The 21,484-nt window shown below is 33.9% G+C and overlaps 1 protein-coding gene across 3 annotated transcripts; it reads left to right on the top strand.

The window, feature by feature from the left end:
- Positions 1–4,789: 4,789 nt before the first annotated feature.
- Positions 4,790–20,707, top strand: LOC142620019 (phospholipid--sterol O-acyltransferase). Of its 3 annotated transcripts, none has more exons than XR_012841625.1 (16): positions 4,790–5,191; positions 6,247–6,382; positions 6,497–6,641; positions 7,599–7,768; positions 7,866–7,942; positions 8,315–8,528; positions 8,613–8,787; positions 9,621–9,717; positions 10,253–10,347; positions 13,646–13,697; positions 14,268–14,339; positions 17,166–17,334; positions 18,142–18,246; positions 18,322–18,406; positions 18,512–18,609; positions 20,108–20,707. XR_012841625.1 is itself a non-coding variant. In XM_075793457.1 (16 exons), exons 1-15 carry the CDS (start codon positions 4,970–4,972, stop codon positions 18,599–18,601), a joined length of 1,896 nt encoding a protein of 631 aa, XP_075649572.1. In that variant the 5' UTR covers positions 4,790–4,969; the 3' UTR covers positions 18,602–18,609; positions 20,108–20,707. The 3 variants fall into 3 exon arrangements, 2 of the variants coding, with proteins under 2 accessions (XP_075649572.1, XP_075649573.1); XM_075793457.1 differs by having other exon boundaries at positions 18,520–18,609; XM_075793458.1 differs by having other exon boundaries at positions 18,520–18,609; positions 20,094–20,707.
- The last annotated feature ends 777 nt before the right edge of the window (positions 20,708–21,484 follow it).

Genomic DNA, 21,484 nt, shown 5'->3' with positions numbered 1-21,484 from the left:
CGCAGTGCAGGAATGATGCTCTGACGCCAATTGTTGAGGTTGGATTTAATGGTTATTGAGTTTAGCTAGATTCGAGGTCAGCTGGGCCTCCAAGAATTGAGGGAAAGGAAAACAAAGAAAGAGAAAGGAAAAAGAATTGGCTTAAGATTGTATTTGATTGCCTTTTCATTATATAATAGCCTCTCCTTTTATACACCAACTTCCAGCTATCAATGACCCCCAATCCTCTAACTAACTTCTAACTATCCTGTACTGACTAACTAACTCGTATAGCCCATGACATCACAATTCCTCATTTACACTATACATTACAAGTCTGTCATATACATGCATCAGATATAGGCACTTATGCACTTACTGCACTTACTGATATAGGTACTTATGCATTTACTGCACTTATTGATATAGACACTTATGCACTTATACTACTTATACTACCAATACTACCATAGCCTACTACAATACAACATACCATCATACAAGCACACAGAACCATGCCTAACATAGGATATTTACGCTCCGTTTGTTTCAATGGAAAACCTTGTGTAAAGATAGTTTTCCTTATTTTCCAGTGTTTGGTAGCTTAAAAAAAATGAGTCAAATGAAAACTATCTTTGGTCAACATAAAAAGTATGGCTTATTTTTAGAGATGGTTTTCCATTAATTTTTTTTGGAAAACAACTCTATCTGACATTAAGCTAAATAAGGGAAGTTAGGAGGTTGTTTTTCAACTCATTTAAAGTTGCTACCAAACATTGAAAAATGAGATAGTTTTATAGAAAATACTTTTTAGAAAATAACTCATTTTCTAGAAAACATTATTGTTGAAACAAACAGAGCGTTAGTGCTGGCAAAATTCTGATTCAAAAGTTCTAGTTGTAATTGCACATTTCCATGTATTTGAGTTTCTATTTAAATTGTGAATTGCATAATTTTATTGAAGATTATATTCAAATGAAAGAGTTCAAAGTGCTACGACAGGAATTTCATTAAAGCAAGAATCAATATGTTAGGTGAGATTTTGAGCAAAGTTGTCATGATTCAAAATTCATTTACACATAACAATTCACCTAAAACTCACTAAAAATTCAATCGAGTGAGTTTGCCTAGGAAATTCAAAATGAGTTTATCCACATAATTTTTGTAGCCAACCCATCCTCTATTGTGACACACATATGAACGAAAATAAAAACCCTAAAATTAGTAGAAGAAGGCAGAGACTATGTAACCCTTGAGAAAAAAAACCATTGTAACTTGAATACCGCCACCTCTCTATATTGCTAAACCTTTGAAAGGAGGTTTAATCCAAACACTAGAGTATCCAAGAGATTGAATTTGTAGTTAGCAATTAACCTGCATTATTGGATTGCTATGAAGATAAATAATTGGTGTAGTCTATTGCTAGTAGAAGCGGGGAGCTTAGATGCAAGAACAATTACTTATAATGAAGGTTTTCTAAGTTATTTTGTATCGCAAATATCTTCTTAGTGAATTTGGTGAATTGGGTGCAACCTTGAAGGGTTTTTACATTTTTAGGTTTTCATGCCATAAACAACTTGTAGTGCTAGTTGCATGAGTTTTGGTGTGATTGCTTGATTACTGCCTTGTTTATATTATTGATGAAACCATTAAATTAATCACTTGAACCATGAACTAATAATCAGTAAAATTGGTGGAAAGGCATATGTTTGGAGTTCAAGAGCATTTTCCAATTGGTAATAAATTAAGATACGCCTTGTTTGGATTATTGTCGATTGTGTGATCCTTGATCCTTGCTATCATGAAAAAGTATAATCACTTAATATCCCTTTATACTTTTATGACAATGTCTAGTTGTCAATTCAAAAGGGTGGAGCATGATCATTAATTTTAATTGTCAATTAGGCTATGTCGTGTAATTAGGGTGGTGATTATGTTGGGGAGAAAAACATCTTGGGGAGACTCCAATTAAGTAGTTAATATAATATCTAAAGATACACTTAACCCAAAAGATCTAAAGTCATTGGGTATGAGTCCAACTATATTAAATTAACCACTCATCTTTCTCATCATTATTCAATGTGAGATTTCACTTACACATGCACACCCAACAAAAACCTTTCTCACGGGTGAGTCTCTACCTCTCTGTGGGTTTCAAGACTTCTCTATGGAACATGAACAAGTCCTACTCACTCCCCTTTGCCTAATGAGTTTTTTCCTTCACTAGTGCATCATTCATGGGACTCCACGTGTCAACCCCTGTGTCTTTTATCCATGGGAACCTCGCATAGCACCATTGAGAATATCCTTTGTTGTCTTTTTTCAGGATCGTTTGTGTGGGTTTATGAACTTGCTTGGTGCAATATAGCATTCCTTCTCCATTTGTGAAAGGAGCCTATCCCTACTCCATTTGCAAAATGGCTCCAAGTACACATACCCAGTTCTTGTTCCAACTGCAAAAGAAACCTTGATAACATTCCTTCTCCATTTGTGAAAGGAGCCTATCCCTACTCCATTTGCAAAATGGCTCCAAGTACACATACCCAGTTCTTGTTCCAACTGCAAAAGAAACCTTGATAACCTTGCCCCATTTGCCACACATCACTATGAGCTTTGATACCACTTGTTGCGAGAGATAAATATCTTGGGGAGACTCCAATTAAGTAATTAATATAATATATAAAGACACACTTAACCAAAAGTCCTAAGCCCAATAAATATGAGTTCAACTATGTTATATTAACTACTCATTTTTCTCGTTATTATTCAATCTGATACTTCATTCACACGTGTTACGTGTACACTAAACAAATTACAAGTTTTCATAGTTTATGGTACAAAATGCAAGTAACCCATAGTTTAGGGTAATTTTCTGCTTGACCATTTTGATTTAATTATTGTTCTTGGAATTGTGTTGCATTGAATTGTAGACTATCAACGATGGGAAGTTGAAAGGAGTTGGACATCGCGCAATGAAAAATTCAAATTTAGCTCAGACAACTACTTCCTTCTTTATTAATCCATCAAATGAGACACTTATAAGACCGACAAAAGCTTTGGGTGATGAATTCAACTTAGATTTTATATAGACACACAGACATAGAGTGAATTAAGCTTTAGATTCTATATGAATTTCCTATAAAACCGTGTACAATCTTACTAAAATATATACACTTTAAATAAACAAATTTATAAAACCTTCTCCCCTCTTCCTTGTGTGTGTTAAAAATATTTAGTATTCTCAAAAGAAAAAATAGTGGGTTAATCTCACATTGAAAAATGAGTATGAATTAAAGAGACTTAAAGGCTATACTATATATTTAAGAATTAGACCCTTTTGGATACACACCATTGTAAATTTCTTTAAAACTTTCTCCTCTCTTCCAATATGTGTGTTAAAAATATTTAGTATTCTCAAAAGAAAAAATAGTGGGTTAATCCCACATTGTAAAATAAGTGTGAATTAAAGAGGTTTAAAATTTGTGCTGTGTATTCAAGAGTTAGGCCATTTTGAATATACACTACTGTAAGTTTCTTTAAAATATTCTCTCCTCTTCTTGTGTGTATGTTAAAAATATTTAGTATTCTAAAAAAAATAGTAAAAATGAGTGTGACTTAAAGAAGTTTAAAGCATGTTCTGTATATTGAAGAGTTATGTTATTTTGGATATACACTACTGTAAGTTTCTTTAAAACCTTCTTCCCTCTTCTCTTGTGTGCGTGTTAAAAATATTTAATATTCTCAAAAGAAAAAATAGTGGGTTAATTCCATATTAAAAAATAAGTGTGAATTAAGGAGGTTTAAAACCTGTGCTGTATATTCAAGAGTTAAGCCCTTTTGGATATATACCACAATAAGTTCCTTTAAAACCTTCTCTCCTCTTCCTATGTGTTGTGTTAAAAATATTTAGTATTCTAAAAAAAAACATCTATTAATAAATATCATAATGATCAAAATCTATATTTTTTTTAATAAAAAAAGAGAAATCATATTCTATTGGTTATAATATAAAATGAATAATTTTGAATTTTTATTAACTTTTTTCTAATGTTGTCATGTAAGCTTTTGAAAGTACACAAATTTTCATGTAGTATAAAATGCTTGGATTGGCAAATGCCCTTATAACAAACAAAGGGAAGGAAAAGGTTTATTCTAACCCATGATGGGACAATTAGAGAAACCATCTCTTGTGTGTATTTGTTTCTTTAAATAGATAAAAAAAAAAAATCTTAAAAATCCTCACGAGAGTTGAAAAGATAGCTCTAAACCAATTTGAAACCAAACTTTGTCCCCGAATAAATTTCAATTTCACACAATTAGACTGAACAAAGAAGTTTCTCAAAACATGTTCAAGACTATCTTTTCAAACTTGACGTGTGTGTTTTGCTCTAACTTAAAAAGCCAGCTTATTTTACTATTTAATTTATTTTTATTATTATTCATGACCCTACTGCATTTTTTTGTATTATTTATTTATCTCATTGTACTATTTTAGCTAACTTTTATCTTTATTTATAGTATTTTCAGCAAAAAATTTTCAATTTCAACAAAATAAGCAGATTCTAAACAAACTCAACATATGATGATTAATAAAACATTTCTAGTTTATTTTTATTATTTATAACCGACAAATATTAACAAATGTCTGAAGGTAGTGATTTAGGAACTACCTTTAAAAATATTTTATAAAAAGTGATAAAACAATTAAATTTTATGATAACCTTTTATATTTTCTATAAAAATTGTGCTAAAATCTTTCCTAATATAGCTTATTAACTATTGTCTAAGCGCGCTCGTTAACCAGAACCTTTCAATTACGCAGCCCATGACCAGTCTAAGATGGAAACTGGAAAGCACCAAAATTTCCTTCTCCCTCGCAGTCATCATAAGTAATAACTACTCATAAAGTCATATCACTCATAACAAACCAATCTTTCTCTCTCTCTCTCTCTCTCTCTCTCTCTCAAACAAAACAATTGCAAAACCCAAAATGAGAGTCTTGAATATCGTCCTCCTTCTCACTCTCATCACCGTGAACCAGCACGGCTCAGCCGTCGACGGCGGAGACTTCGCCGGCGACTACTCGAAACTCTCCGGTATCATAATCCCAGGCTTCGCTTCCACGCAGCTCCGCGCTTGGTCCATCCTCGACTGCCCTTACTCTCCTCTCGACTTCAACCCACTCGACTTGGTCTGGCTCGACACCACCAAAGTACACTCCATTTCGCTCTCCTTCATTTATATAACAATCACTTTTTTTTATGTTCATAAAGCTTTTGAGTTAAAAAAAAAAAGGACAATCGTCTACTTTTATTTTTGATAATGCTTATTTCCACGTCACTTTTTACAATTTGACGTTATGATTATAATTCGGATAAGGGAGTAATGGTTATATGATTAAATTCCCAATTTTCTTATAGTTTAAGCTTTCGGGATAATTAGAATTAGTAATATATCATGGTATCATATCAATGCAGGTGTACTAAATTATTAAATTCATCATTTACTTTTAGATAATCAGTCATGGTATCAATACAGGTGGTCTTGGTTCAGACCCGCTTTAGAATAATGGCTAATTGATTAAATTCACAATTTTTTAACTGCTTAAGCTTTCCGGACAATCAACGATATATCAATGCATGAGGTCTTAGGTCAAATCCGCATTAGAATAATAGTTAAATGATTAAGTTTTACCATATTGTAACCCCTTGTTTTAATGTTTGGTTGGGGTGAAAAATGGGGGAAGGGAAAAGGAAAAGAAAAGGAAATGGGTTGGATGTAGTTTTCCTCCAGGGCCATCTATTTTTAGTTCTTTCCAAATTGGGATGAAAACGGTGAGGGAAATGGCCTTGAGAAGGAAATTACAAAATTTCCACCTCAATTTTTCATCATTCCACTTATAATAATAATAATGGTATAATAGCAATTTACTATCAATTCTTTCACTTTTCCATCCTCTTTCCCAAACACACATGATGGAAATTACAGTTATTTTTAATCCATCTAAACTTTTCCATCCTCCAAATCAATCAGAGCTTAAGCTTTTTAGACATTTGGTTTATCAAACACTTATACCAAATACTATGCCCATTGCTAGTAATATCATTATTTATCAAATTAGCAAAACTATGTTTGCATTTTTGCAAACACTTTAGGTTATCAAAATTGTGTTGAATATAAATATGTGACAGTAAAGGGTCTGATAATGACTTCAAATGGACTAATAATATTAATAATCTGAGAGCATCACGTTCATTTTGCCTGCAGCTTCTTTCTGCTGTGAATTGTTGGCTTAAGTGCATGATATTGGATCCTTACAATCAAACAGATCATCCAGAATGTAGGTCTCGGCCAGATAGTGGTCTTTCTGCAATCACTGAACTTGATCCAGGTTATATAACAGGTAGGTGTTTACTTCTTTTACACGGTCTTCCATATGGGATATTTTAATCATAGTTTGCTTCACTTCTGGTGGTATGACATGCATAACTGAAGTTTGTTGCTTTGTGGTCTGCAGGTCCTCTCTCTTCAGTGTGGAAAGAGTGGATTAAGTGGTGTATCGAGTTTGGTATAGAGCCCAATGCAATCGTTGCTGTTCCATATGATTGGAGATTGTCACCATCAAAGCTTGAGGAGCGAGATCTTTACTTTCACAAGCTAAAGTTTGTATATAACCTAAATTATCTCTAGTGCCTACTATTGTTACTAGCTAAGATGCACGTCTTTGGATGGATTCCCTATACAAATAAATCCCAACCCCCCCCCCCCCCCAAAATAAAATAAAAAAAGATGATAAAAAGTGCTGTTCAATTTGTAGTTGCTTTCATCTAATTACCCTTATTTGTTGTAACATCTCGCGCATATCATTTGAATAACAAAGGGCCTAGTCATTATTTTTGTCCCATGATTTTGACCAATTTCCATAGTTGCCTTAGGCTAACCAGACTTTACATAATTGACTGATGTTAAGATGGTTTCTGTAATTCATTGTTCATGTCTCAATTAACTTCGTAAGCAAAATGCCATGCGCGTTCTGCTTTGTAGTTTAAGCTCTTGCCTTTGCATGATATAGAAAGTTGGAGTAGTAATGTTTTATGTGCCTTCTCAAGCAAAATCTAATAGGTCTTGCCAAATTTTGATTTATAATTTATTTTTCCCCACATAAGTTATTTATTCCTTCAATAAGTTTTGCTATGCAGTTGTTTAACTGCATTGTCAATATTAAATTGACATTTATAGTTGCTTGTCCGTTACTTGGAATCTCAATTTTGTAAGTGTTCTTTTTGATCTTAATCTCATAGCAGTTTCTAAGATTGTGATGTCTCGATGTTTTGATGGTGGGGAAAATGCAATGTTGACTTTTAACAAATGAGCAAGGTTGTTAAAAGGTAGTAATATTTTTTTACATGCGTAGACAAACATTGCAATATGTACATGGATAAATCAAAGTGCTTAGTTAAATGTTTTGGGATATATTGTTGAGAATAAAAACAAAAGATTTCTAATAATTCTGAAGTGTCAAGTTGTGCTGAAATTTCTCTTCTGAACAGTTTATGTTTGGTTGAAGTTCATTTACTGGTTGATTTTGGGGTTATAAAACTTTTTTGTTCTCTTTGCAGATTGACATTTGAAACTGCCCTGAAACTTCGTGGAGGTCCCTCACTTGTCTTTGCCCATTCTTTGGGTAATAACGTCTTTCGTTATTTTTTGGAGTGGTTAAAACTAGAAATTGCACCAAAACATTATTTCCAGTGGCTGGATGAACACATTCATGCGTATTTTGCTGTTGGTATTGTTCTGAACCAACATTTATTTACTTTAAAACTCTAGATGCTTGGAATGGACATGATACTTATTTTGGGCTTATTTTGTTTCATTGATTACAGGGGCTCCTCTTCTTGGTTCAATTGAGACTGTAAAAGCATCACTTTCTGGACTTGCATTTGGTCTTCCTGTTTCTGAGGTTATTTCTTTTTTGAGACATTCTCAAAATATTATTTTCTTACCAGTGCTTTTTATGTCAGTTCTCTAACTTTTGCAATGTCATTATCTTTTCTTCCCTGTAAACTAATATTATTAGGTTAATTTTATTATATCATTTTAGTAACTGTCCACTACATTATACTTTGGAAATATAAATTCCTCTAATGCCTTATTAAATGTTAAATTAACAAGGAATGTATTCTATATAACTCAATTTTCCCAACTTCTCTTCTTGGTGACATTGAGACCGAGAAAGTGACATCTTCCAACAATTTTTATTGACTTGGTTACCATATTGGACAATGATACCTGTTCTAATGCACAACTATCACATGTTTTTGGAAGGTATCAGGGGACAGCGAGATTGATGTTCAATTCATTTGCTTCTTCATTATGGATGTTGCCATTTTCAAAGAATTGTAGGGCAGATAATGCATATTGGAAGCACTTCTCTGGTGGTAGCAGGCATGGTCATCACATGTATCACTGTGAAGAGCAGGAATTCCGGTCAAACTTCTCTGGGTTCCCAACAAATATAATCAATATTGAAATCCCATCCATTCATCGTAAGACTTTTGAAACTAATGCAGGTCTCACTGAGACAGTATTTTTATCATTTTCAACATGTTTCCTATGTCTTGTATGAGCAGGATTCAATGCCTATCCATCAGTTGCAGAAGTGGCTGACGCCAACTTATCTAGCATGGAATGTGGACTGCCAACTCAGTTATCCTTCTCTGCTCGTGAAATATCAGACGGGACTTTTTTCAAAGCAATTGAGGATTATGATCCGGATAGCAAGAGGCTCTTGTACCAATTAGAGAAGTGGGTATTGTCTTGCTAATCACCACCAAAGCGTACTGCACTCTATATGTGGGCTTTTTGCATATAATGCCAAATTATTACAATTTCTCCAGTTGTTCTGCCCTGCTAGGAGTGAAACTTAATCCATTACCCTTGAAGCATCTTCATGTCAACCTATATAGATTTCATCTTCTTTAGGCTTAAAAAATTATTATTACACTTTGAGCTTGTTTTATCAGATGTCTGTATCTATACTGATTTTTATCTTGTGTGGTGTTCTTGAAACTAAGGGATGGATATATAATTAAGCCACCTTGGATTGAAGAGTTTAGTACTTAATTTTTCCTTTTAAAACAACATGCATGAGAGGCAGCTGCAGCATAATACATGTCTTTGATTTTAGATGTAGTTTCTACTGTGTAAATTTGTTTTATGATAATAGACTCATTACCAAGTGTTTGATCGTATTTGCTCTTTGAATTGTATGGAGCTGCAAATTGGTCGATTTGGTGAAAAGCTTTCACCAAAAAAAAAAGCTAGTTATAAATCATGAGGTGTTATTCATTTGAGATAAAGAGTTTAACATTAAGATGGAGTATGCATACTTGCAGAGTGTTTACATAACAAAAAAGAGTAGGTAGTTTACCAGGTGGCTCTATATGTAACAAAAACAAACATTTTGCTAATGTCCTTTCACTATCTGAAACTATAATTAGTTCTCAGTGTTTGCTGTTTCATCTGTTGTAAATTCTTTATTAATTTAAAATTTCTACAGCTAATTTTTTTTTTATTGCTCCTTTGTTTTGTTTTGTTTATTTCAGTATTTAACTATGTAATAATTCTGTGTATTTCAGGTATCATAGTGATCCTGTTTTAAATCCACTTACACCTTGGGACAGACCGCCTATAAAAAATGTATTTTGTATCTATGGATTAGATTCAAAGACTGAGGTAAAGTCTTGTTCTTCATCGTACATACTTCCATTTTTCCTATCAGAAAAGCTCGTATTCATTAATCTTTTATAGAAGAAAAAAAAACGCCTGCAATTTTAGGGAGTGCTACTTCAAACAACATGTAGATTTTCTTCTTTTCCATTGCTGGTCTAAGGTCAATAGTGAATGTTTAATTGGGCATAAGAATAATAATTTTTTTCTAGTTTCCTGATAAATCTGATCTAAGTTGGAGCACTTGTAAACATGTGTGTATATTACTGAAATCACATGGATGAACAATTGTTTGCCTTTGAGGCATTAATGGATTTTGGATAGCATCAAAATTTCTCTATTAATTTAACTGAATTCATTAATTAATTTATCTCCAAATTTTTAAACTAGTTTTATTGACTTTCTGAATATCTAATAGGTTATATGCATCCTAAGAAATTTCTTTCTTATGACTAGGGATTTGTTGCTGCATGTTCTACATTTTGCTGGTAACCATGTTGTGGTGAATGATAGTTTTGGTATCTTGGCAATGACAAAACAGGTTGGTTATTATTTTGCTCCGAGTGGCAAGCCTTACCCTGATAATTGGATCATTACAGATATCATCTTTGAGGTTGAAGGATCTCTATTCTCAAGGTAAGTGTCAATCATACTAGATCCATAATCATAGTGACTAATACAATTTGTGGCAAATGGTTAAATTTCCTGGATAATATTTACAGAAATTCTTTTATCATATATAATTAGACTTCAAAGGAAATAAGCTTATTTGAATATTTGGAACTCTGTGTGTGTGTGTGCGCACATGCTGGAGTGTGTTTCGTAGTCGATTAAGTAATCATGTTTAGTTACTAGATTTTTACAGGCCAATGAGACAATATTGACAGTAATTACACTGCACTTGTTTAATGGTGATAATCTGTGATAATTGCCCATTGACCACCTTAGCCCGGGAAAAAAAAGTGCCTATCTACTCTTTGAAATCTCAGTTAAGCATTGACTGCACAATTATTGATCTGTACTCAATATAAGGTTGCAAAAATGAAAATTTTGCAAAATTTGTTGTAAGGCGAATGTTAGCTTCCTTGAGTTCAGAAAATATTGTATGTCTCTGATGCTCTGATCCTAGTGGACATGGGGTGCTGGTCCTGTAACAGGTCTATTACTTGTAGTGCATCTGACAACTTCAGAAAAAATTATACTTATTCAGTTTGTAAAAGAGAAAAGGAATCAAATTATCAAGCATGAACAATTTGTAGGGTTGGTTCTTCTATCTCTGGGAATTTTTTTTAAGACTTGGAAGCAAGCAGCCGGTATATAATGCAAACCACCCACAGTGGATAATTTATTCAGTTGGGCAAAGAGATTCAATTCTCATACCTTACAGTTTGATTAAGTAGCTGAAAGATCCAACTTGAATAATACTGCACAATTTTCTTTTTTTGGGTTAAAAGCAATGATCTTTAATTGATTTACTTTTATAGGATTTGATGCTCTCCTTGTGGCCTTATGTGGTCATTTCTTAGCCACTGAAAGGCCCCTAGTTCTTGAATCATTTTCCTACTTCATTATCCTATCAAGTATGGCAAGCTTGATTGGTGGCTCCTGGGTTGCTCAAGTGTATAAAATTGATGATAGTAAACGTGCGCTTATGTTGCCAACCCAACCGCCATGCACAAAGCTTGCAGGGGGCTTGATTTCAAAACCTCCTTTTTGTTACTCTTTTATAGTAAAGCTCTTGTACTGTACTTATACATTAGTTCCCTTCCTCCAAAAAAAAAAAAAAAAAAAACATACTCTCATTCTTTTCAGGATACAAATTTCCAATCTTGCCACTCGTGAAAAAATATGGAGAAAGCTTGCTTTTATTATAAAAGATTGGATAATTTAACCTTCTCATGCAGAGTAGGCATTTCTAATTATCAGAAAAATATTCTTCATTATAGAGTAGAGATACGATTAGTAATCTCCTCTCTACCATTATCCTTGATACCTTGGTCCCCTCTAAGATTAACCACCACTTGCCAATATGTTGCCTTTTCTTGTGTGTAACATGAAGAAAATGATTTTCCTCAGATAGTTCAATGTAATTGATTCTTGGTTAATGTCATGCTCTTCATCATGTATTTTTCTTTTTGTCATGCTATTCGTGTGCCACAGAATAGAAGCCTTAATGAGCTCTAATACCAATTTTGATGTAGGATCTTTAGGAATTTACGCTAAATTAGGGTTCTTGAATAGGGTTTGATGTTTTAGAGTTTAGGTAGGGTTAGGAAATAAAAAGTAGGACAGAGTTTGACTACAAGCTTATTGTAGCCACAACTAACAATAGGAAGATGGCGTGTGTCCCTCTTATGTGCAATGCATATGACTCACTTAATATGATTGTATACAATCACTTAAGTATGATTTAGTAAGTGGACACGTCATCTTCCTATTATTGGTTGTAGCCAAGTTTGTAGCCAAACTCTGTCCTAAAATGTATGGATCTTGAATGATTTTGATGGCTATTTTGGTGTTAAAACACTGAATAGAATGAGTAACAATGAAAGATAATCCCACGCAATCACACCTTGATTTCCTAACCAATTACACTTAGGAAGGAGAAGGAAATCATATCCCAAGTTGTTGGAATTTTATTAAATTCAATATCTCTATTTCTATCTTTTGAATACATAAAGATTCTTTTATATGCAACTGCCATTGCTACTCCTAGAAGGAAGGACTCCTAAATAACCTTTTCGTAGAAAGGGTAGGACTCCTAATAATAATAATGAAAAAGTAATTAAGAACTTCTAAACCATTTAAAAAGGACTAGATGCACAAGATACCTTCTCTTCTAGAACAGCCCACTACCTCATATTCAAAAAAAAAAAAAATGAAATAACCAAACTATCTATATTTTAATTAAACTTCATTAAAACTGAATGAACAACATTCTAACCTAAAGAAACTTAATACTAAGACTCAAAAATAACTAAAATAGCCTATGAGAGCTGCTAAGAAGGCCCCACATCAAAACTAAACCATAATTCTTGAAGTTTTTGGTATTTAATCTTATTTTTTAAACTCTTTCTTGTTTACATCATTGTGGCCTCAACTATGCATTTCATGACTCCTGAAATTTTTTTCTGGGCTGGTTGGTTTTAACTGTAGTGATTATGATGAATTTGATTTTTGGGTATCTCACTCGTTGGCTTATGGTTGTACCATTTTTCTCTGTGTGTTGGTGACTTGACATTAGGATGATTCTTTTCAAGTTCTGGATGTTTGAGGGGAATTTACAAGCCAATATTAGACAAACAAATCTCATTTTCTCTTTGTAAAGCCTTTAAGTGTCTACAGACTTCCTAAAGAGATTTATATAACCAAATTGATCTTTCTGGTTCATTTGTTAGCAACCTGTATAAGTTCATATCCTTATGGATAATTTATAGGTCTTTGTCCAGATGTTGTAGATCAATATTCTCATGTTATACCCTACTGGTAGGTTGTTTATTGTGTTATAAATATGAATTTTTCAGACCTTATCTTGTGTTCATATGGTCTTTTTTGGGTCCTATATTGTTCGTTGCTCCATTTTTCATGCAGAGCTCTTGTGGACCACTTGTTGTCCTTTGTGGTGTTTAACTCATGCATTAATTTATATTAACTTTTCACTGCTTCATCTCTGTGCTTGCTATGTTGCTGACTAAACTATCAATTTTACCCATTGGCTTCATTTTCACTAGCTTTATGCTCATTATCTCCCCTTTTTAGCATCTTCAATAAAGCACACTACATATAAGTAATAAAACACACTGTATATATAGTATTGAAACAGCTTCTGCCATTTTTTTCCTCATGGATTAAGTGAAGTGATAGGTATATTTAATAGATGAGCGTTTCAGCCTCTTTGTAAACTGTAATATATGCGTTTGTAACATTTATGTAGGTCAGGGGATCTTGTTGAAGGGAATCCAGGTGCTGCAAGTGGGGATGATACAGTAAGCTCGAGAACTTATTTGTAAAAGTGATTTTTGATAAACTACCAATTGTCTCAAATGCTTTAGCTGATAGGAAACAATGAATTTAATCAATCACTCAACCATTATTTTGACACACCCCCGTATATGCAGACCTAGATTCAATAAGTGCAGCCCAACACTTGGAATTTTTAATTTGAAATGGTTAAAGTGGAGATAGGTTTCAAATTCAAGACCACTTGCTTATATATTATGACAAACTACGAATTTTCCTAAAACTTTAAGTTGATAGGAAATTGTGAATTGAATCACTTGACCATTATTCAACAATTTTAAAGATAGAAATTATTGCCAATGTCCTTTGGGCTAATTGGTGATCTACCCCTTTTGGAGTACATCCGGGGTCGGATCCTTCAAAACTTTTACCTAGCACCCTCCCCCAACCCCCCCCCCCCCCACCCCAAAAAAAAAAAAAAAAAAAAACAAAGTATTTAGATCCACCAGCTTCAGTATGACCATATGTAATCTAATTTTTGAAGTTGGATAGAATAATACTATAGCTTCCATTGAAATTGACATATCTGTTTACAGGTACCATACAATTCCCTCTCTTTTTGCAAGAATTGGCTTGGATCAAAAGTAAACATAACAAGGACTCCTCAGGTATTCCTAGTCAGTGTGTGTGTACAAGCACGATTAAGTTTATGAAATTGCATCGTATGTATGCATTCTATATGCATGCATTATAAGAATGTGATTGCAAATCTCTATTATGGATTAGATCATTTAGCGAGACGTACCCATGACAAAATAGATAGTTTGATGCGTGTTATTAGATGTCAAATTCTGTGCCTCCAATAATTCCCTGTAACTTCTATCAAATTCCTGTCTTTGTGGTATCAAGAGTGATTAAGTATTTTATACTTTTCCCAATATCAGGTTCGGACATAATCTTGGTTTGTGTACCAAGGTATGTTCTCCATGATGTTAGCTCATGATAATTGGTTTAGCTTCTGATCAGTTCTTAATCAGTTACCGTATATAAGAATAATGATTTTTCCTAGTAAGAGCATTATTATTGGTGGTGCTAAAAAGCCATATTGCTATTTTTAGCACCACCAACAACAAAAATGGGGCTCCATTGGTGGAGCAAAAGCCAAAAATTATGGCTTCTCAGCTACAGTGCACAGCCAAAGATGGCTGTGCACTGTAGCTCAAAGGTAAAAATAAAAAATAAAAAATAAAAAATAATTGTTTATTATTTCTCTCATACTTTTCCCTCTCTCTTTCTTCTCCCACTTTTTCTTTTTTCTTTCTTTCTCTGGCTCCTTTGTCTGAACGCCATTCTTTCTCCCTTTCTTTTTTTCTTTCTTCACCATTCATCCCTTCTCTCTTTTCTTTTTCTTTCTTCACCAGTTCTTTCTTCTTCTTTTTTTCTTTTTTTTTTTTTTTCTCACTTCTCTTTCCTAATTTCTCTCTCCATCTCCGTGGGCTTGGTGGATTTTGACTGTGGTGGTGATAGATTTTGGGTGTGGGTTTATGGGATTTGGTAGTGGTGGGTTTTGGTGTGGGTTTCGCCGTGGGTTTGGTGGTGGTGATTGAGTTTGGGTGTGGGTTTCTTGGATTTTGGCTATGGTGGTGGTGTAGTGATTAAATTTCAAGTAAAGTAGTAGGGGTGGTGTGGTGGTAGTTTGAGTTTTGGGTGGCTGGTTTGTGTGGTGGTGGCAGATCTGGTTGGTGTGGTGGTGGCAGTTTTGGGTGGCTTCCTTTGTATCTGAGAAGAGAGACAGACGAAGGGGAAGAGAGAGAAAGAGTCGAGGAAGAATAAAAAAATAATATTTAATGAAGTAGCTAAAAAAATAGAACTATTGATGTTGGGTGTGTTGTAAAATGGTAAGTTAAAATAGATAAAGTGGCTTTTTGTGGTGACAAAAAGCTAAAAATTTGCCTCCACCAATGTGGATGCTCTAATAGCCTGCATTTTAAGATGCTATTTGTTACGTTTTACATTCTGTAGATCTTTTAATATTCTTTGGACTGCTTACATAGTCTTGCAATGCAATCAGCTTGGAGGGAGTGCATATCTTTTTTATATTGCTAAAAACTGGGATATGAAGTCATCTTGACACTATGTGTTAGCATATTACCGCAGCTGCAGCTAAAGGTTTGCGTTTCATGCATAAACCAAACGAACATTTTTTAACTCAAAAGAGTCAAAACAGGCTTAGAATCAAACCCACTTTATCTCAATTGCCGCTGGAATTTAGTGATTACATTAATATTTATTGCATGGACATTGTTTGTATCTGTTGCTTCTGTTTCATGAATTAGTAATGTGATTTTATTCTCTTCAAATGAACTTATCTTTGAAAAATTGGGAGCCCCTGAAGTTTATGCCTAATTCATTCTGAGTTTCAGTAGGTTTAACCAGTTCTCCTCTGTCTTTGATATTCCTTGTTGCCATGAGCTGGCCTTGTTTACTTCTCTTATCTTTGTGTGATATTTATATTGCTTGAATAGCAATAATTTTTCTTACATATGATAAGCTTATATTTCTAGTGGAAAAAAATCTTAAATCAACCCCAACATTCTAACTGAATAATTGTTGCTTATGCCTAGAGTTAACAATTAAACAGATAGCACAACCATAGTAATGATCACCACAATCCAAAAAAATAAAAATCACTCATGAATTTTGGTGATGAAGTGAAAAACTTTTGAATACCTCTTCAAAATAAAAAACTACTCCAAGAGTAACCAACCCCTTAGGGAATTTCACTATAAAAGAAATAGTTATGATCAGTCTATAATCACAAAATCCATTGTAGACTAGACTCAAGTTGTAAACTTAGCAAGTGATCCATTTACCTCCCACCGCAGGGGCCCAAAAACCCTGGAATCCTTGTATAGAACTTCCTCCACAAACAAACTTGTTTGCATCAAACCTGGAACTCTAGTGCTCCAAAAAAAAATCTCTGGAGGATTTCTATCAAATAGGTGTAGAATCTCAATTTTTTTGAATAAAGATATTATGGTGTGAAAACTCACGGGGAGAAACTCAGGGATAAGCTCACAGGGAAAGGTTTTTGACAGTTTAGGCTCAAGCAAATCAAGGCTCTTTCAATGATCTTAGGATGGTTGCCTCTCCCACCTTGAAAGTCATGCATGAGGGCTATTTATGGGTAGGTTCAAGTTTAGGTTAAATTATGTTCGAGAAAGGTTGGTATTCTGAATCCCGTTAAGTTACTTGACTGAGGAACAAAATCTTTGCTTGACTTAGATGATAGCTCGAGCGATTCTTCATGAACTCACAATCTTCAAATAGTAATTTGACCCATTACCTAACTACTTAATTTGCAACAAATACAACCTCAGTTATAGCACATTTTGGTAGGAATTAGTCAACTTGGATCTAAATTCTAACATCTTGTGTATATTAAACATGTCCTCTTTCCACAATAATTTTGATAATTCCTTCTAAAAATGCAGCCTCAGCATGATGGGTCCGATGTACAAGTGGAATTGAATGTAGAACATCATCATGGAGAAGACATTGTTCCCAACATGACAAGGTCACCTAGGGTTAAATACATAACCTTTTATGAAGATTCTGAAAGTATTCCTGGAAAGAGGACAGCAGTTTGGGAGCTCGACAAAGGTGCATTACATGTCTTTGCATTCCTTATGAATGGAGTCTTGAAATTTTCTTTATAGCCCTTTGTCTTAAATAATGTCCTTCTAAACTGCATCTGTTACTGTTTGGAGAGAATATGGTCTAGTTATGCAACATGCAACGTACAACTGGTTGATTGTATATCAAATATAATGGCTGTTCTCATTCATTTGGGAAGAAGTATACTCATTTGGTGAAATATTTAAGGTGATTTAAAATTGAAAATGGATAAAACTTTGATACAATACCTTAGGTGCAGTACATTAGGTTTTCCATTTGAATTCAAAAACTTGGTTGCATTGACCAATAAGACAAAATAGTGTTATCTTTTCAAAGGATATATTTAAAACAATCAAGTGTTTGAATTCAATTGGATAATCTAATGTATGGCACATAAGGTATTGTAGTTAAGTTTTACGCATTGAAAATTATTGTAATTGAGATAAGTATTGTGTGGAAACAGAAATTTCTGTAAACATAGGAATGTCCTTTTGGTTTAGAAGTTTGTGTTACCATTCTTTTTCATAAGAATTAGTTTCTTAACTTTGCATATTCGTGCCACATGATTTGGGGGTTGGTTTTATGTCATGAAATTGAATATTTGATCAAGAGTTTGGAGTCTTTTGTAGTTTTTCTGAAATGTCTTTTATGGGAAATTTAAGTTGACCCTATTCTTGGTTTCTTTATTCTTGGTTTCTTTCTACACAACGATTCAAGCCAAACACAGTATTAAATAGAGGATTGATTACATGCAGTAGTGATACACATTTAACTGAGACTATCTTCATGTAGCGAGTCACAGGAACATAGTTAGACACCCAGTTCTAATGCGGGAGTTGTGGCTTCAGATGTGGCATGATATCCATCCTGATGCAAAATCTAGATTTGTAACAAAAGGTGAATTTTTATCTGATAAATTTTTTAGGGGGGTGGGTTACCTTGAGCAATCTTCACTGATAAGTTATGTAACAGCTAAGCGTGGACCTCTGAGGGATGACGACTGTTCTTGGGACTATGGGAAAGCTCGGTGTGCATGGCCTGAGTACTGTGAATATAGGTTATTTCTTTTTCTATAATAAAACTCATTTTCTGTTGGAACTTACATTTTTTTCTCTCTCTTTGCTGTTTTATGTTCAATATTTTATATTCACTTGATTGATAGTGATGCAGGTACATTTTTGGGGATGTTCACCTAGGGCAGAGCTGTAGATTAAAGAACTCTTCAGCTGATCTGCCATTGCATTATCTATAGATTAGAAGGTGCCAGTTTTCCTCTTTCTTCTGTATCCTTGTATAAATTAAACTACCAATTGAGCTAAATTTAGAATATTTGAGCAATGATACACTTGGGAAATAAAATGAATTGTGCTTACTAGATTCCCTTTGAAGATATGAACAATAACTTCTTCAAGATGCCACTTTGGCTTTCCTCAAGATAAACGCGCACCTGATGATTGTCTATTTTTTTAGTAAAATTATATTAATAAAATAGGGGCACAGCCCAGGTACATGGGGAGAACACAAGGTACACCCTCAAAGAGAAATTAGCATTTGATGATTGTCCTCAAACTCAGAACAATCATACATGCTATTTAGTATTTAATAAGCATTTTGTTCCCGGCTTCCCGCATTTTACTAATTTTTCTAGCTTTATCATTATATCTGATCACATGATTATTGTTGCTGTGCTATCAGGAATCCATACCTTATTTTCTTGGAAGCTTGTCATACATAGTGATATGACTGGGGGGGAAAATGAACAACATAACTTTAGTACCAAAACTATGGGTTTGTGGGGAAAAAAATGAAATCCAGAAATAAAAAGTGGTAAAAAATGCATCTATTCCCTCCGCCATTTATCCCAATTCTACTGACACTCTAGATTTCAAATTTCTCTAATCACGCCCTTTCTGGTATCAAATTGTTCTAATCTACTACTTCTATCCACTCTTAAAATCATTAATAGAAATTAGTCATATGAGAAGCAAGTGGCTCAATGCACCTCGCTCACAATATCTTTCTCTTTAATTTGATCTCCTAGTATATGTAATTATTCTCATGTGATTGAGTTTTGTTAATTATTTTGTGACAGGCAGTGAATGGTAGTAATTGATTAGAACAATTTTATACTACAGAGGGTGTGATTAGAAAAATTAGAAACCTAGGGTATGCTAAAAAACTTGCATCAGCAGATATTTGAGGCGGAAGGAGATGTCTATGCCAAATCTCAAGTTTCTTTTCTTGAAAACTCTCTTTGAATGGGCAACACGCTCTTCTACTATCTCAACCTTTTCTCTAATGGAGTTTTTAGACTCTTTGCACTTGTTTCGCTAATCTTATGGCTTCCTTTTCTTTCATTTGTTTCTTTCTGTAAATGCTTTTCCAAGTTTAATAAATTACAATTACTTTCCTGAAAAAAAAGAACCAAAAAAGAAAAAAACTGTAATGAAAGATTTGACTAGTGTCATTATCGAGATAAGCTTAAGAAAGAGAACTCATGCAGTTATATGGTAAGAAATTGCCATTATGAAAATTGATGTTTTAATGCAGTATTTAAATGCCTCCTAAATGGTCGCTTTTTCCAGAGGATGTGGTACTGCCTGATTTTCTCTCTCTCATAGAATTATGGTGTTTAGAATTCATCAGTGCTGAAGTTCTTTATTTTTTGGTAATCTTTACTGAAATTTATAGCTAGATATTAATTTTATTTCTATAATTCTTGCTTTTTGTTAATGATATTTTAGTTTTGTCATCACAGGTGCTGGCAATGGCACATGCTACGCACATATGAGAGGTCTAGTCTCTTGTAAATTACAATTCATCCAGTTCAGCATCTAGAATCTTCACAATGTTTGATGGCCTTTATCTCTGTTGCAATTCTCACTTGCTGTTTTGGCCTCATCCTTCAGTCGATCTTGCAACTAAGGATAACTCTGTCAGATCTGCTTTGAATTGCAGCCTAACCCTCCTTTATTCATGCTGCCTGTATCTTATTTTCTCCAAGGAGCATATTGTAAGCAAAGTCTTTCTGAGCCATCACAGCAGTGAAGCAGAATTTTGTTCTTCAAAGACATTCATTAACACAGTTTAGAATTTAGATGTAATAAGCTTTTGAAGAGCGTTTTTTTTTTTTTACTAAGTACCAGTCTGACGCGGAGAAGTATACAATCTCAACCTTGAGCAATGTTGGCAGGCATTCTAAAAAGTACCTAGCCAGGCTAAGCAAGATATCTATGAGGGTTGATCGATTAGAATAGGAGGATAAACATGTATACTTCGACGCAACAATCATAATAAAGACTGTTTTGATTCCTTTTTTATTCCTATCATACAGAATGGAAGTGTGCCATCTCTCTCTTCTTCTTTTTTCTTTATTCATTGAGGTTTTCATGGTTAGTATATTGAAATCAAATACTGGATAAAGAAGCATGATTCATCTGAATTTTTGCAATTTGGATGAATTTCTAATTCTGAGTGAACTCGGGTGCTAGCTGGCAAAGTAAGTCTTCTAGCCTTTCGGGCTAAATTTTTCACTGGGGCAATAAAGATGAATTAAAGCCTACTTAATTAACTTTGTGAATTTTGAAGAAGTGCCAAAAGATTTAAAACAAAAGGAAAAACTTTTATATAAATATTATGTGGTATTTGTTTTAATGTTTGGCCATGGAATGCTACCCCACTGGATGGAGCAGGTTGCGCAAAATTCTTACTTTACTTTTAAGGGTAAAATTCCTCTGAAATATGAAATGTTAATCTCCAGCAGTCTGCATTTTCTCACCCAAAATGCAAATGAGAAGCTACTTTTCTGGTATACCTCATGTAAAAAAATATTTGCATTTTGGAGACACTGTTGGAGCCGAGTTTTGCATGCAACTCTCCAAAATGGGAAAGAACATGGCTTTAAAGAGTCTAATGGATATATGCTCATAACCAAAAAGGGTGGTGTTCTGGGTAAAAATTTCTTTCAAATTTAGAAGGCTAATCATATTTTTGTCATTTTTTTTTTCAAAAGTGTGCGCTTAGCCCATGTTTGGTATCTTTATTCCAACTGCATTTTGAAAAACTAAAAGTAAAAAATAGAAGTAGAAGGTCTTTTCTTTCAACGATGGACGATGAACTGAGCTGCATCTCTCTC

The sequence above is a fragment of the Castanea sativa genome, chromosome 12, assembly GCF_040712315.1.
Source record: "Castanea sativa cultivar Marrone di Chiusa Pesio chromosome 12, ASM4071231v1".
NCBI classification, from domain to species: Eukaryota; Viridiplantae; Streptophyta; class Magnoliopsida; order Fagales; family Fagaceae; genus Castanea; species Castanea sativa.
Note: the sequence above shows the minus strand (reverse complement) of the source record. Positions and strands in the feature narration are given on the sequence as shown.